At 36.5% G+C, this 14,374-nt stretch overlaps 1 protein-coding gene across 1 annotated transcript; it reads right to left on the reverse strand.

The window, feature by feature from the left end:
• Positions 1-1,411: 1,411 nt before the first annotated feature.
• LOC142150466 (olfactory receptor 5G9-like) lies at positions 1,412-13,881 on the reverse strand. Its single transcript, XM_075205660.1, has 2 exons — positions 13,623-13,881; positions 1,412-2,406 (listed from the first exon to the last, which is right to left on the reverse strand). The coding sequence occupies exons 1-2, from the start codon at positions 13,879-13,881 to the stop codon at positions 1,412-1,414; spliced, it is 1,254 nt and encodes a 417-aa protein (XP_075061761.1).
• Positions 13,882-14,374: the final 493 nt, after the last annotated feature.

The following is a 14,374-nucleotide window of genomic DNA, read 5'->3' on the forward strand; positions in this document are numbered from 1 at the left end:
CATCACTCGATTAGGAATTCCTTAATAGTTAGATTTTAATCAGTCCCTTTTGATGGAAAGTGCTATCAACAAGTCCTGAATTGACTCCATAGGCGTATTCAGATGTTTTGTTTCAGTCTCCTGTATTCAGGATACGCCCCACTATTGAAGTCTTTACCACTCTATTGTAAAAGTGGATAACATAAAAGAATCTAAATGGACTAAATATATATGCTAATATCTAGTTTCACTTACTCATATTAGTAATGAGTTCCACTGTTAGCATAATTCTCAAATCAGTCTCGGTATTGAGACTATAAATAGGAGCAGAATGCTCGTACTTTTGGTGTGAAAATTTTACTTATTTTCAGTCTTTGATGCAAAGATATGTATAGATATGTAAAATAAAAGATAAGATAAAATATAGAAAAAAAAGAAAAAAGAAAAAAGAAAAAAAAGAAAATTAAAAGATAAAAGATAAGTAACATTTTCACACTATATGTGCACATTTCAGTGTTAGAAACCTTCACAGCAATGTTTTACAACTGCTAAACTGCTCAGCAGTGGATGGAGCAGAAAAACACACCAAAAGTACGAGCATTCTGCTCCTATTTATAGTCTCAATACCGATACTGATTTGAGAATTATGCTAACAGTGGAACTCATTACTAATATGAGTAAGTTAAACTAGATATTGGCATATATATTTAGTTCATTTAGATTCTTTTATGTTATCCACTTTTAGAATTGAGTGGTAAAGACTTCAATAGTGGGGCGTATCCTGAATACAGGAGACTGAAACAAAACATCTAAATACGCCTATGGCGTCAATTCAGGACCTGTTGATAACACTTTCCATCAAAAGGGACTGAATAAAATCTAACTGCTAAGGAATTCCTAAACGAGTGATTAATTAAGGCTTTTGAGTCTGTGACAACATGCATATTGAATATATTTATTTTTACTATTCTACCTACCTACCTACTATTACTATTCTACCTAGCAACAAAATATATCCTAAAGTGACTGGAAGTTATTCTTATTTTTGAACATAATCATTGTGCTGGTTTAGTCTATCTAGCAATAGAACTATACGCCAATTTGATTGGAGTTTATTTTCTCCATATCTGAAGATATTGTGTTGTTTTTTTGATGCACTGGATATGTGTTATATTGGAAAAAATTGTATGCATAGTTTTTTGGGATATATTGATATTCTGAGATTTTTAATTATATTGTAATATTAACAGATGATTGCAATTTGGTTATATATTAATAATTTTTTTATTTTTTTATTTTTATATTGTTTGATATATTTATGATTTCCTATAATGTGGTTTAATAATAAAGATTTCTGAGACATTGGCACTTCCATTTCGTTCATTGATTAGGATATAGTCATGACAACAGTTATCAATAAGTCTGCATAGATTCAACCAAAGAACATGTTTTCTGTAGAATGAGATTGCCACAGAATATATATTTTATGTATTGTTTTATGCAAAGCTTTTTTGATATCCTTATTCCTGAAGCTGTATATAATGGGATTTATCAAAGGGGTTACCACTGTGTATATGAGTGCTACGATTTTACTTATATTCAATGATTGTCCTTTTGTTGGTAGAACATAAACACCAAACAGAGTCCCCAAAAATATGGACACCACAGTCAGATGGGAGCTACAGGTGGAGAAGGCTTTCTGTCTGACAGTATTAGATGGCGTCCTTAAGACTGTAAATAGGATATTAATATAAGATACTATGATTATTGTACATGGAACGATAACCACAGGAGCACTTAGTACAGCAACTTCTAATCGAACAATGTTTGTATCTGAGCAAGAAATTTCCATCAGCGGAACAAGATCACAGAAGAAATGGTCTATAATGTTTGGTCCACAAAATTGTAGCATTGATGTTGTTATAGTGTCGATCAATATAATGGAAAAGCTCAACATCCAAGAGATGATCGCCAATTTCATGCAATACACACTGTTCATTATAGAAGCATAACGCAAGGGATTGCAGATGGCCAAATATCTGTCATAAGACATCACTGTGAGAAGAAGACACTCAGATGTTTCTGAGGCACAGAAGAAATAAAATTGAAATATACAGCCGATAAAACTAATTTTGCCCTTCTCATTCAGTAAAATATAAAGCATGTTCGGGACAACATCTGTGGTTAGCATGATGTCATTCATAGAGAGTTGTGTGAGGAAGAAGTACATAGGAGAGTGGAGGTCCTTGTTGTAGGACACAAGTGTGATGATCAGGAGGTTCCCACATATGGTCAGACAGTAAATCACAAGGAAGAGAATGAAGAGTAAAATCCTTATATTTTGTGTATTCTGAAATCCCAACAGGATAAACACAGTGACCAAAGTCTGGTTGTTTTTCTGTGTTGTTTGAGGGAAGTAGAAGAAAGCTTATTAGATATACATTTTAACATTGATAGATTAACAATTAATGTCAATAAGCAAACTATAAGTGCTGTTAATTATTTCTACTTGATTATTAGAAAACAGAAGTTCTAGATGATATGGAGGAGAAAACTTCAGAATGGGAATGTAACATTTATTAATTAACATATTCTCATGTGTTTGACTGTGAGTTGAAAGCATTTCAACTGTATTTTTGTTTTTTAGTTTGTATTTTGAGTGTTTATTTTAGTTTGTTTATTTGTTATTTTAACTCACTTTTAAATTCATTGGGCTAGATTTACTAAGTTGCGGGTTTGAAAAAGTGGGGCTGCTGCCTATAGCAACCAATCAGATTCTAGCTTTCATTTATTTAGTACCTTCTACAAAATGACAGCTAGAGGCAACATCTCCACTTTTTCAAACCCGCAATTTAGTAAATATACCCCATTGTATTTTAACAGGGGTTTAAATGCGAGTCTCCCATGCACCTCATCATTGCTAGCTGTCATGCCATGATGATGATGGTGCACATTTTCTCTTGCAACCCAGAACAGATGATCCTCTTCTGCCATGGGAATCGCTGTGTTGAGTTAATTGAGTGCGTGCACACAGACATATTATTAAATACAGAGCATGTCTGTGACAGTTGGGCTTGATTCTAGGAGGAGAGCAGTAGGACTGGGCATCCAGGATGTAGATCTATGTACTATGGCATTAAGGCCTAGCACAAAGTTATTTTTATTATTAATATTTATTTATAGGGCACTACATATGTTCTGCAGAGCCATACAGAGGGAAAACAATAAGACACATGATATAACATACAGTAAATAAATAACTCTACAACTGACAACAGAGCTAGTGATAGCCTGGAACAAAGCAATAGGTAATTGGAACCGGAGGGCAGAGGGTCTTTGATTGACACATGGGGTGAGATAATAAAGACAATAGAACATAAAACTACATTTGACAGTCATTAAGGGATTAAAGCAATAAGGATTAGTATGTGATCTACACTAGGTGATAAAGTTAGTATCACAGATATAAATGACGTGAAGAGGTTATTATTAAATTATATTGCAGATTATAAACTGTCATGAGCAGAACCCTCTCTACCCTGCACCGTCTCCATTAACCATGTATGTCCTTGATCTGTTCCTCTGCATGATTTGCGATACTCACTGTCCGGCGCTGATGAGTTTTGTGACAACTTATAAATAAACAATGATGATGATAAACAATTTCAAGCAGAATTTAAATTACGTTGATTTGACTAGAAAGCTAAAATTTAGCAATCAAAATTATTTGTTCATTTGCTTATTAACATTTATTTATTTAGCGCAAGCATATTCCATAGCACTTTAACAATTGTGTATAAATGTAATAAACACAGTAATAAAATGAGACCAGGATTTCACAGACAAACAAAGAGGTAAGACGGTCCAGCGTGCAAGCTTATAGTCTATAGTACAATAGGAGTGTGTTGCATGAGGTGCCACTTATTGCATTTTGCTCCAGCCAGATTACAATGGGAAAAAGTGCTTTGTGGATCTATGTGATCCAGTTTGGTGGTCAGAGGATCGTTTGAGTAATGACAGAGAATACATGTAAATTTTTTGTAAACTGTCTATAGGGGTGGTAATCGGGTAGAGAAGATTAGGGCAGTTAATAAAGTAGTTTGGAAATTAGATAAGCTTGCTGGAAGAGGAGAGGTTTCAGGAGAAAGTGCGAAGATTCGGAGGCTAGAGAAAAGTCTTGGCAAAGTGGGAGCAGCCTGTAACTGGGAATGGGAGCAAATAATGTGTTGGTGAGAGATGCTGATCTTGTAAAAATGGGAGTAGTTGAGTTGGTTGAGATTTTGAGACTCTGAAGAAATCCACGTTGGTACAGTTTTGTTTATGGCCTAGTATGTTAGTAGTAGCATTTTAAATTAGATTTGGTAACATACAAGCAACCAATGTAGGGACTGACAGAGAAGAACAACAGTAGAAGAACATTTTATAATGGAAATCAGTTTAGTTGCTGAATTTAAAATTGATTGTAGAGGTGAATTTCTGTCTAAGGAAAGACCAGTAAGGCAGGAATTGCAATAGTCAACATGGGTGATAATGAGTACATGAATTAAAGTTATCGCAATGTCTTGTGTGTGATATGTGCATATTCTGGAAATGTTTCTTAGCGGTTTGTAGCAAGATTTGAATGTGGGGAACAAATAACAGTTTCTGAATCAAGGATGATAAGGCAGTAAGCTTGAGGGGTAGTAAGATATATATGGTAGATTGATTCTTTGACTGGCGGGTATAATATTTGCTCAGTTTTTGAATGATTGACATTGAGATGGGAGAGAACATACAAGGTGAAATTATAGAAAAACATTCAATAACACGGCCAAACACATATGGTGAGAAATCCAAAAGGATAACATTAAATTGGGAACAAAATTTATGGTTAGCAAGATCTCATATATTGACTGTTGTGTAAGTAAGAAGTACATGGGAACTGAGGTTTTTGATGTAGGATATCGGTGTGGTGATCAATAGGTTCACACATGTGATTACAATGTAAGACTAAAAGAGCAAATAAAAGAGTAGAATTTTTACACTTTAGGTACTCAGAAATAAAACATAACTTTTAGTAGTAAAAGATAAAAAGCTGGATTCTAAACAGCAGCGAAATATAAATGTGAAAAAGTGAAAATAAAGTGTTTTAATACTTGCCGTGCATGACTCTTATTCCTTACTTATATATAGTAACAGAACACCTTATCTTAAGTAATCAGTTTAGGGGGAGTCAACCTCCAAATAAACAATAATTTAAATAAATATGTTGATATTCAAGTAATATTGTCCCATATCAGTAATTCCTGGAAAAATATATTGGTTCAAATCTATTATAATCCTTTTCTGATATGGTTGCTACAGCAAAATGTCAGTCACATTGGTTAATTATAGCCGTTTGGTTTCAGATCCAGCTGACATGACAAGTTATTAGCTATAAATCATAACAGATATGATTTACAGCTAACAACTTGTCATGTACTTGTCTTACTTAAAATATGTACAGTACATATATTCAGGCAGTGTCAAAAAGTTATATATATATATGAGTTTATTTGATGTAATCACTACTTACTCTTATTATATTTTATATTATCATTATTATTGTTATTATAATACACATTTTCATATTTTCAAATTCTTTCTAGTTTCATTATTGTAGATATTAATTGTATTTTCTTGCAATTTTTTTTCTGCTTTCATTTTTTATCAGTCACATTAGCTGGCTTTAACAGGGCATACAAGAAAAATATACTGAAACTGTTCCTGCACTTTTGCAGACTTCATCAACATCATCACCATCAGTTATTTATATAGCACCACTAATTCCACAACTCTGTACAGAGAACTCACATCAGTCCCTGCCCCATTGGAGCTTACAGTCTAAATCCCCTAACACACACACATAGACAGAGAGAGACTAAGGTCAATTTTGGTAGCAGCCAATTAACCTACTGGTATGTTTTTGGAGTACTTAATTTATGACACTTTCAACATATAGGTATCTGATGCTGACAGCTGATTCCTACATTCCTTCCTCTTTGTCACATGATGCAATTTCAGTGTAGGCGCCATAGACTCTTCCTTTTGGTACGTCAATTTGGTTACAGTGGAGTTTGAAACCTGCAGCTGACAATCAGTGTGCCTTGGCATTAATGATGGGTTTAATGACCAAATTAAGGGGATCGACAGAAGTTTCCTTGTCCATCTTGTATTATACAATGCACGACCAAACAAAACTACAAGAGCAAATGCATTTTCCATATACTCCTGTCATGGTATCTGCTAATTTCACTTAGTAATGAGGACAGAAGGTTGATTTATGTACCTATAAGAAGGTTGGATGCTACATCTACATATTCCAGAGAATGTTAAATATAGATGACTCAGTACCAGTGTTCTGGCCAGGACTATTCTTAAGACCTTCCCTTTCTGATGCCCGTTTCCTTCCTCATAAAAACTCAAATTTTCGGTAGAAGCCAGTTAGGCAGAAACAGAATAATACAGAACAATTAATAAAGTATAATTAGCATATATATCATTCATTCAGTATTGTAATGTTTTTTTCTATATTATTGCTGGTGATTTTGAACCATTCCCTTCCCCGTCAGCGAAGAAAGGAAGCTCAATTTATCATATTTTTAAGAGACGTGCAGATTAATATTATTTTCTTTCTATGCAGAGACATAGATAAACTCAGAGCTAAATAGTTATGAAATCCTCTGGAAACTGCCAACATTTTGCAATTGCAGAGTAACTGGATATGGATTTGGTTGGCCATGGGAGCAGTGGGGAACTTGATCATCATTTGCTAAGATGATTTCTTTTATTTAGTTCAAAAAAAGTTTATCTTTCTAAAATAGTCTAAACATATATTCATTAGACATGAGCAACATTTTCAAAATTGTTCTGCAACATATTCACCTTATTGTGCATTTGACTGTGGACATTTTACAAATTTCTCACTTTCAGTGTAAAATTCCCCATATCATCTTTGGTGCACCCGAAATTTCCACACCATTTTTATTCTGCCTAATCTTCTGACTTATTATTCCCCAATCACAACAAAGAGCAGAATGAATTGACACTGTCATTGTCAGAACTCTCTTCCTTACTATACATTTTCCACAATTACAATTTCAGAGCAGAATGTCACTTCGCAGAATGGAGAAACAAAAGAATAACTCAAGAATTGTATCTCTAGAACATTGCACCTCGGCAAAATGATTTGTTCCAGCGTAAAAATTCAAGTCTCTCGAAATTTGGTTACATCTTCAATCATTTCTTATATTCACCTAGCACTACAAGTAATGGATGCTCCTCAGTAAACAATGTACAGTACAGTGTTTTCGAAAAGTTGGGTTGAAAAGGAGATGTGAACTGGGAAACTAGAGATATGACTGTGATCTCCAAATTATAATTTATCCTCTAACACCTCCCTTTAAAAAACTGTTACTGGGAGGTTGTAAAAAAACAACTAGCCAAAAAAGAGAATTCAAAGAATTCAAAGAAATGAACATAAAACAATATTTATGCTGCATCAAAACAGTGTTTCCCCTACTTATATGGCTAGTTTTCTTCAGAGATTTTACTTTGATCTTATGAATTATAATGTTTCCTCATCGCAGCAAATCACTATCAGGATACTCTATATTACCAAAGAGATTAATTCCATTAATTTTATGCTATTGATTGTAAATTAGTCAAATAGTACTTACATTAGGAACTTCCTGTTGATGAAGATGGTCACTCATTTCTACTCTCTTGGAACCTTGGTATTGCTCTCTTTCTTGCTGTTAGGTGAATACATAGTAGATGGGTAACAGGGTTCAAAGATGTATATGTAAACAAAATATATTTTGAAGCAGTGAAGTGACCACCTTTATATATACCCCATTACATAGATCAATAAAACAACTATGAAAAATAATTAGATCTTTGGAGAGTTCTTTGATTTTTATCCCAGTGTGCGAAAAAATTAGTCCATTGAGAGTATAAGAAATTATTCGCCAATATCAGGAGAACCAGTAACTTCATTATAAATAAAAATGTTAATGCAGTATTTACCTTGCCTCCACTATTGCATTAAAAATATCTTAAAATTAAATATATACATTTGTTCCATTAAGTACACCCGACCACTGTTGACTGTAAGCTGAGCAGCTAAGAAATGATTCTTCAAAAACTAAAGTTTTTAGGAAAAATCCATTATGAAAGTTCGTTTGTGGACTATATAGAAACATCTAATAAAATCTGTATTTAGGAATACAATTTAATCTGATTTTCTACCTGAATAGACCCTCCAACACTATTCAATGCAAAATGCACTATTCATTAATGAAAGCATGTATGATTAAAAACATCCTTCTCATCAATTAACTTATTTTATAACAGTTACAAGTGTCGATTTGGAGTGTCTTGTGATTCAGATGGTGATTCAGATCAGTTTTGATTTATCACTGCAAGTAATGACACACAAAGGATCACCATCTTGGTCAATATCTAATTGGGAATCTATCAGATATTGATCTGGTCTGGTGGAGAATTCAATCAAAGGGTGACCAATTATGTGTAAGGGCATTCTCTGAGCAAACAATTTATGACCCATTGGATCCAGCCATTTTGCTCAAGAACTAATAGGTTAGATCTTTCAGATGTAGTAATATAAGTGTGTGGCTAAATTAGGCAAACTGTGCATCCAATCACTCTGCAGTCCTGTCTAGAAAAGAAACTCAAATTATTTAAAACCAGCTCAACATTTTGTTGGTTTGAGGGCATTTGGCTGAAAATCCACATTATATTTGTGATTTTTGAAGCAGTTTGATTCTTGTTCAACAACCTAGGCTGAATTAGAGTTGGAGTTTGAAGTTAAGTTCGAAGCTTAAGTCTGTCTTTTCAATTTGCATTTATCCTACATGTGCTGGTCTGTTGAACCTACAAGTGCTGGCCTGTTGAACTGCATGCTCCCCCTGTCTTGAATATATATATATATATATATATATATATATATATATATATATGTGTATATAGACCTTACTAACAATAAGGGCCTGATTCATTAAGGATCTTAAATGAAGAGGATCCTTATTTCAGTCACCTGGACAAAACCATGTTACAATGCAAGGGGTGCAAATTAGTATTTTGTTTTGCACATTTGTTAAATACTGCCTTTTTTACATGTAGCACACAAATACTTGATAACTTATTTGTACACTAAAATTTAAAGTTGATATTTGTGTGCTACATGAAAAAACAGGCAATATATAACTTATGTGCAAAACAGAATACTAATTTGCACCCCTTGCATTGTAACATGGTTTTGTAGAGGAGACTGAAATAAGAAGTTTCTCAAGTTAAGATCCTTAATGAATCAGGCCCCTTGTATCCAGGGACGAATTAACCATAGGGCTAACTGGGCTACAGCCCAGGGGCCTTTGGCATCCAGGGGGCCCTTGAAAGTGCTCAGCAGCAGTATTGATCGGTCAAGGGCGGGGGCGCCCCCAGTGCGATCAGTGCTGCTAAGCACTTTCACTGCGGTCCTTCCCCGGCAAGCTGTAGTCTCCTTACTGAGGAGATCTCGGGAGTCTCACTCTCACGAGATCTCCTCAGTAAAGAGCGCACATCGCACCGGGGAAGCAGGAGAAGGAGATAAGTGCCGGGGGGAGGGGGGGGGCGGCTCGGCTCACCGGGAGGGCCCTCAGGGAGGAATGGAGGCCCCCTTAGCCCAGGGGCCTCCATTCCCTTAATCCGGCCCTGCTTGTATCCAAACCAATACACAATATTTGAAGATATGTTGGTCTCACTTACAAAATAGCCAAGTGTGTCTCTCTCTGCAGAGACTTTCTCTTTCCCCAAGTAATGAGGAAATCACAGCTTACTTACTTACACACCTGTTTATTTACATCTTTCAGCTACTAATCAGTCTGCTGTCTGGATGAGAGGCCTGAGGCCTGAACAAAGCCTTAGGAATGAATCCTGCCCTCAGTCCATTGAATCCTTAAACCACCACTTACTGAAGACAAGCCTTTTACAAAGCTGTCTTTCTATCACACTGCACAATTTCCCTGGCATTTGAAGCGTATGCTCTGCTGTGAACTTAAAATTTGTAACTCCAAGAACCATCTGGTAACGTGGCTGTTCTTTTCTTTATTTTCACACATCAATATCAATATGGTTGGCAATAAGCTTAAATTGTCTTCCATCAGGATATTTCTACTTTGTCACTGACATATTTTTTCTCATGGTCATAAAGCTATCTACTCATATACATGATTGGATGCCTTTCCCGGTCTTTTTTCTGGGACAGAACTGCACCTATCCCTACATCTGAGACATCTGTCTGTACTATAAATTCATTTTTATGTCTGGTGTTATAAACCCAGCCTGAGTACATAAGGCTACATTTAGCTATTGAAATTTGTTTTCAACTTCAGGACTCCACTTCATCATGAGTGACTGTTTTTCTTTGGTAAGGTCAGTCAAAGAGACAGCTAAGGTGGAGAAAAATGGATATAAACCTTTGATAATATCACAAGATTCCTTAAATGTCTTGATTACAGGTTTGGGGCAACTTGTGTATAGCCTCAGTTTTATTAAGTTGTTTTTTTTATCAAATATCTTCCTATGTTTTTCCTTAAAATTTGACCTCTTCCATACCTATATTGCACTTCTTTGGGTTGGCTGTTAATTCTCTCCCAAATATGAAGTTTAACACCACTTGCACCCTAGGTATATGTGATTTCAAATCAGGACCATGGATGATGATAACTTCATCAATACAAACAGTGGCATATTGTCGGTTAGAGCTTAACATTCTACTCCGTCACTCTCTGGATTGTGTCTGGAGCCAAATGTAATTTGAATGCAAATGTTTTGAATTAAAACTGACCTTCCACCTATTCTCTTATCCTATGTATTAATAGCAATTGCCTGCACCCTTTTGTTATATCTACAATGTTGATGTGTTCCCAGTATTTCAATTAGCTCATCCACATGGGGCATAAGGTAGGCATCAAATTTAAACATAGAATTAAGTTTACGAAAATCCTTGTAGAAACACAAACTCCCATCTGATTTTGAAATTAGGACAATGAGACTCACTATTTGACTCTTCAGTTTCATCTAGTTTGATTTCTTTTTAACTTCCTTGGAAATACTTTAGCTTCTTGACTAATCTTGGGTATATTATGGTTGTTTAGGTTAGTTTTAACTTGTTCGGCCATGTTTTTCTGAAAACATTTCTCTAATGAGTAAGTATTTGGCTTCATATTCTTGATCAGTAGACAGGGTTTTCACTATTTTTACTTTGAATGTGTGGCAGCACGGACTACAGCCAACATTCCTTTCTGCTGTATTTTCATCATTTTCACTGGATCCCATGGATTTAATTATATTCCTTGAGAACATTTCTTTTATTTGGGGTTGTGGTCGTTTGAGAACTTATTGTTCAAATGTTCTTTTATATGGACTGGCATCACCTAGCTTCTTAAATAGAGTCAGATGGATTAACTTACATTGAAGCACAGTGGACTTACAAAATGGTGGATTGCCTATTACCTGGATTCCATCCCTCTCTCATCACATCCACAGGAAGTTATCAGCTCCTTCAGTCCCTTCAACAATACAAATGCTTGTATGGGGTTAAAACAAGGAGAAGCTCTTCATCAACTTGCATTAAGAATGTCATTATCCTCTTGTGGCTGGATCACATATAAATAACTTATGGTATAAATAAATTTAAAGGAAATAACGCAGGGCGCTTATTTGTATAATTGTACATGCACATATTTTTGATATTGTGTATATTTTGAGATAGGTAATCACTATTTCTGAGACCAGAGTAGAAAACGTGTTTTTCCTGTTAAGTTTCTAGATGAAATGCATTATGTCTGATGTATATATCAGATACAATGAGCCTTTGTTTACAAAGTCTTTGGTGTATTGTGATGTGGCGAATTGGCTTGTTTGGTTTTGTGTTGTTTTATAGGAATGTGTATTCGGCGACTGTCTGAAGAAGGTATTCATGTCAGTTAGACCTTTTGACTTGCTAGTATGTATCCTGCCTCTGAAATAAGACACAGGATATCACAGCAAGGTTTTTTAAGAATTCCATAGAAAAATGTAAATATTGTGGGCTTTGCAATGCATGTAAATCCATATTTGTGTAAACAGGTTATATCCTGATGCTAAATATAGCCTGTGTCTAAATTGTATAAAAGGCACTGGCTTGTATTGAAAACTTGTTCTTTCTGATTTCATATGACCTGAGCGCTGGTACCTTCAACCAGTGTTTGAGCAAATAAACATCACTTGCTTCATAGACCTGCTTGAAAATATCTTCCATGCTGAAAATCCTGTGACCTGCAGATGATATTCAAAAATCTTATTAGTTCGCCAGCTGTTTCTGAGGTTTGGATCCAAGCTTTCCGGTACCATCGCTCTGCCTGCTACCCATGCAGCCCTGGTCAGTATGATAGGCCAGGGGGGCTACATCCACAACTTTCCTGATCCACAGTAAGAGTTCAGGAGTTCCAGCCCAGGAACACCAGCAATGAGATACACTAGCAGCGTTAATTACTCAGAAGAAACCTGATAGTGGATGCCGGCAAGGGATCCAGTGGTGCAGCATGTGTAAGCCCCTCCTACTGCAGCAAGAGGGAGCATTTGGGATAACAAAAGGGAACGGTGGCAAAGTAAACCCAGCTGTTTGCCAGCAACAACAGACAGGATGGCATAGGCGGTCCATCCTGTCACACCAGTGTTGGCCACTATTTTTATCCCCTGGACTCTAAGAGACTTAGAAGCACAAGCTCAGCAGGAGAGTGCCACACTGTTAGGAACCCCTCCAGCCAGCACAATAAAACCCGGAATCTGCTCCGAAAGTCTGGTGTTCACTGGAGCCCCTAGTGGTGGGGACAGACTTGGCTGCAGACAGACAGAGGGTCGAGAGATGTGCACTGAGTGGGGAGATATATAGAAAGGATGTTGATTCAGCGCTCCCTACACAAATAGGTGTACACTGCAGCCACACGGGACCGGAGGGGAAATGGGAAGGGGAAGGGGAAGGGGAAGGATGAAGGGTGGCTCAACCCTTAGACACAGTATTATTGATATTAATAGGTCCCTGGGCGCATGGACAATGTAGTTTTGTATAAAACAATTTTAATGCATCATATGATGTTACATTTATACAGTGCTGTACATAAACATATACACAGAAATAGCGGTAGTAAATGACCTTTTTAGTGGTAGATAACTACCAGCCCCTTGCATATAGCAACAATAGGTAACAACTTATAGAAGGGCAATAATGGAACAAATACACATATGATAGATGTATAACAGCTGGTGGCATAATGGGCTAGCCGTGTGTGCAACAACGCTGAGTAATAGTCCAACAAAAAACTAGTAATAGTCACAAACAATTTTAAATGTGGATTCCATAAGTTCATTCCTCCTGAGTGAGGATATGTAACAAGTATAAAATGGTGCAAATAATGAATAATCCCCAAATATGAATAGTTTGGTTCCAAAACAAATCCTGGTTTATAGGTATTAATATGAGCCAGACAGGTCCATCAGGTGAGCCCAATTATGGAGGCTGGTTGAGGGACTTACCCTTAGTGAGGCAGAATGCAAATCACAGAGTTGTGGATAGTCCTAACCTGAACGCGCTCCATTGTGCTTTGGGCCCGTTGCCGTGGAGATGTTTTTCACATCCTGTTGCGTGGCGGAAGTGTCCGTCTCAGAATGTATGCTCTTGCGCATGCGCATGCGACTGTGATGCCGCCGCTCGTAGCGGTGGGTTTGGATATAGGTGTTCTCAGCGATAACTGCAGAGAGCTGTGCAATATGTTGTTGTGTGGCTTCAAACCAACGCGTTTCACCTTGGGGCTTCCTCAGGGATTGTAAAAGGGGGCCCATTGATTAACTTCTTATAGGCGCCCATGTTCCGGGTAGGCTACTGATAGGTCATTTGTGTTGTCATATGCCCCATCTCTGATAGACAGATGTCTCATCCAATGGGAGTCATCGTGATGAATAAATTTGTTTCTCCCTTTTTATTATGTCAGCTGTTTGTAGTTACATCTTCCACATTTTGTGTTGTTGCTTATATGGCTAAGGTAACATTGTTGGACTGGTAATATACCATAAATAGACACTAACACATAAAGTGTGTCCATATTAGTGTTTAACTTGCAAAGTTCTAGTCTTGTTAGTAGTGTTCCCAGATAGGTTGCAAAGCCTGCATTTTCCTTCATTTGATTCCATTATATGGAGTCCAAAGTCCTTTTACAGTAGTGCAATGTCCAATGTCTAATAAACATCCCCTAAAGGCTCTGGGGAGCAGTGGTCCTTGTTGCTGGCTGCATGGTGGCAAGTAATGATTACGTTCGCAACAGATCCCTGTTGCCAT

Source organism: Mixophyes fleayi, chromosome 4 (genome assembly GCF_038048845.1).
Source record: "Mixophyes fleayi isolate aMixFle1 chromosome 4, aMixFle1.hap1, whole genome shotgun sequence".
Taxonomy (NCBI): domain Eukaryota; kingdom Metazoa; phylum Chordata; class Amphibia; order Anura; family Limnodynastidae; genus Mixophyes; species Mixophyes fleayi.

Bases quoted from the DNA above. Each gene is read 5' to 3' on its own strand.
- LOC142150466 (XM_075205660.1), bottom strand. From the start codon at position 13,881: ATGGGCCCCCTTTTACAATCCCTGAGGAAGCCCCAAGGTGAAACGCGT. The intron at 2,407-13,622 runs GTTAGGACTATC...ATATCTAATAAG, and splicing joins GCACAATGGAGCGCGTTCAG to CTTTCTTCTACTTCCCTCAA.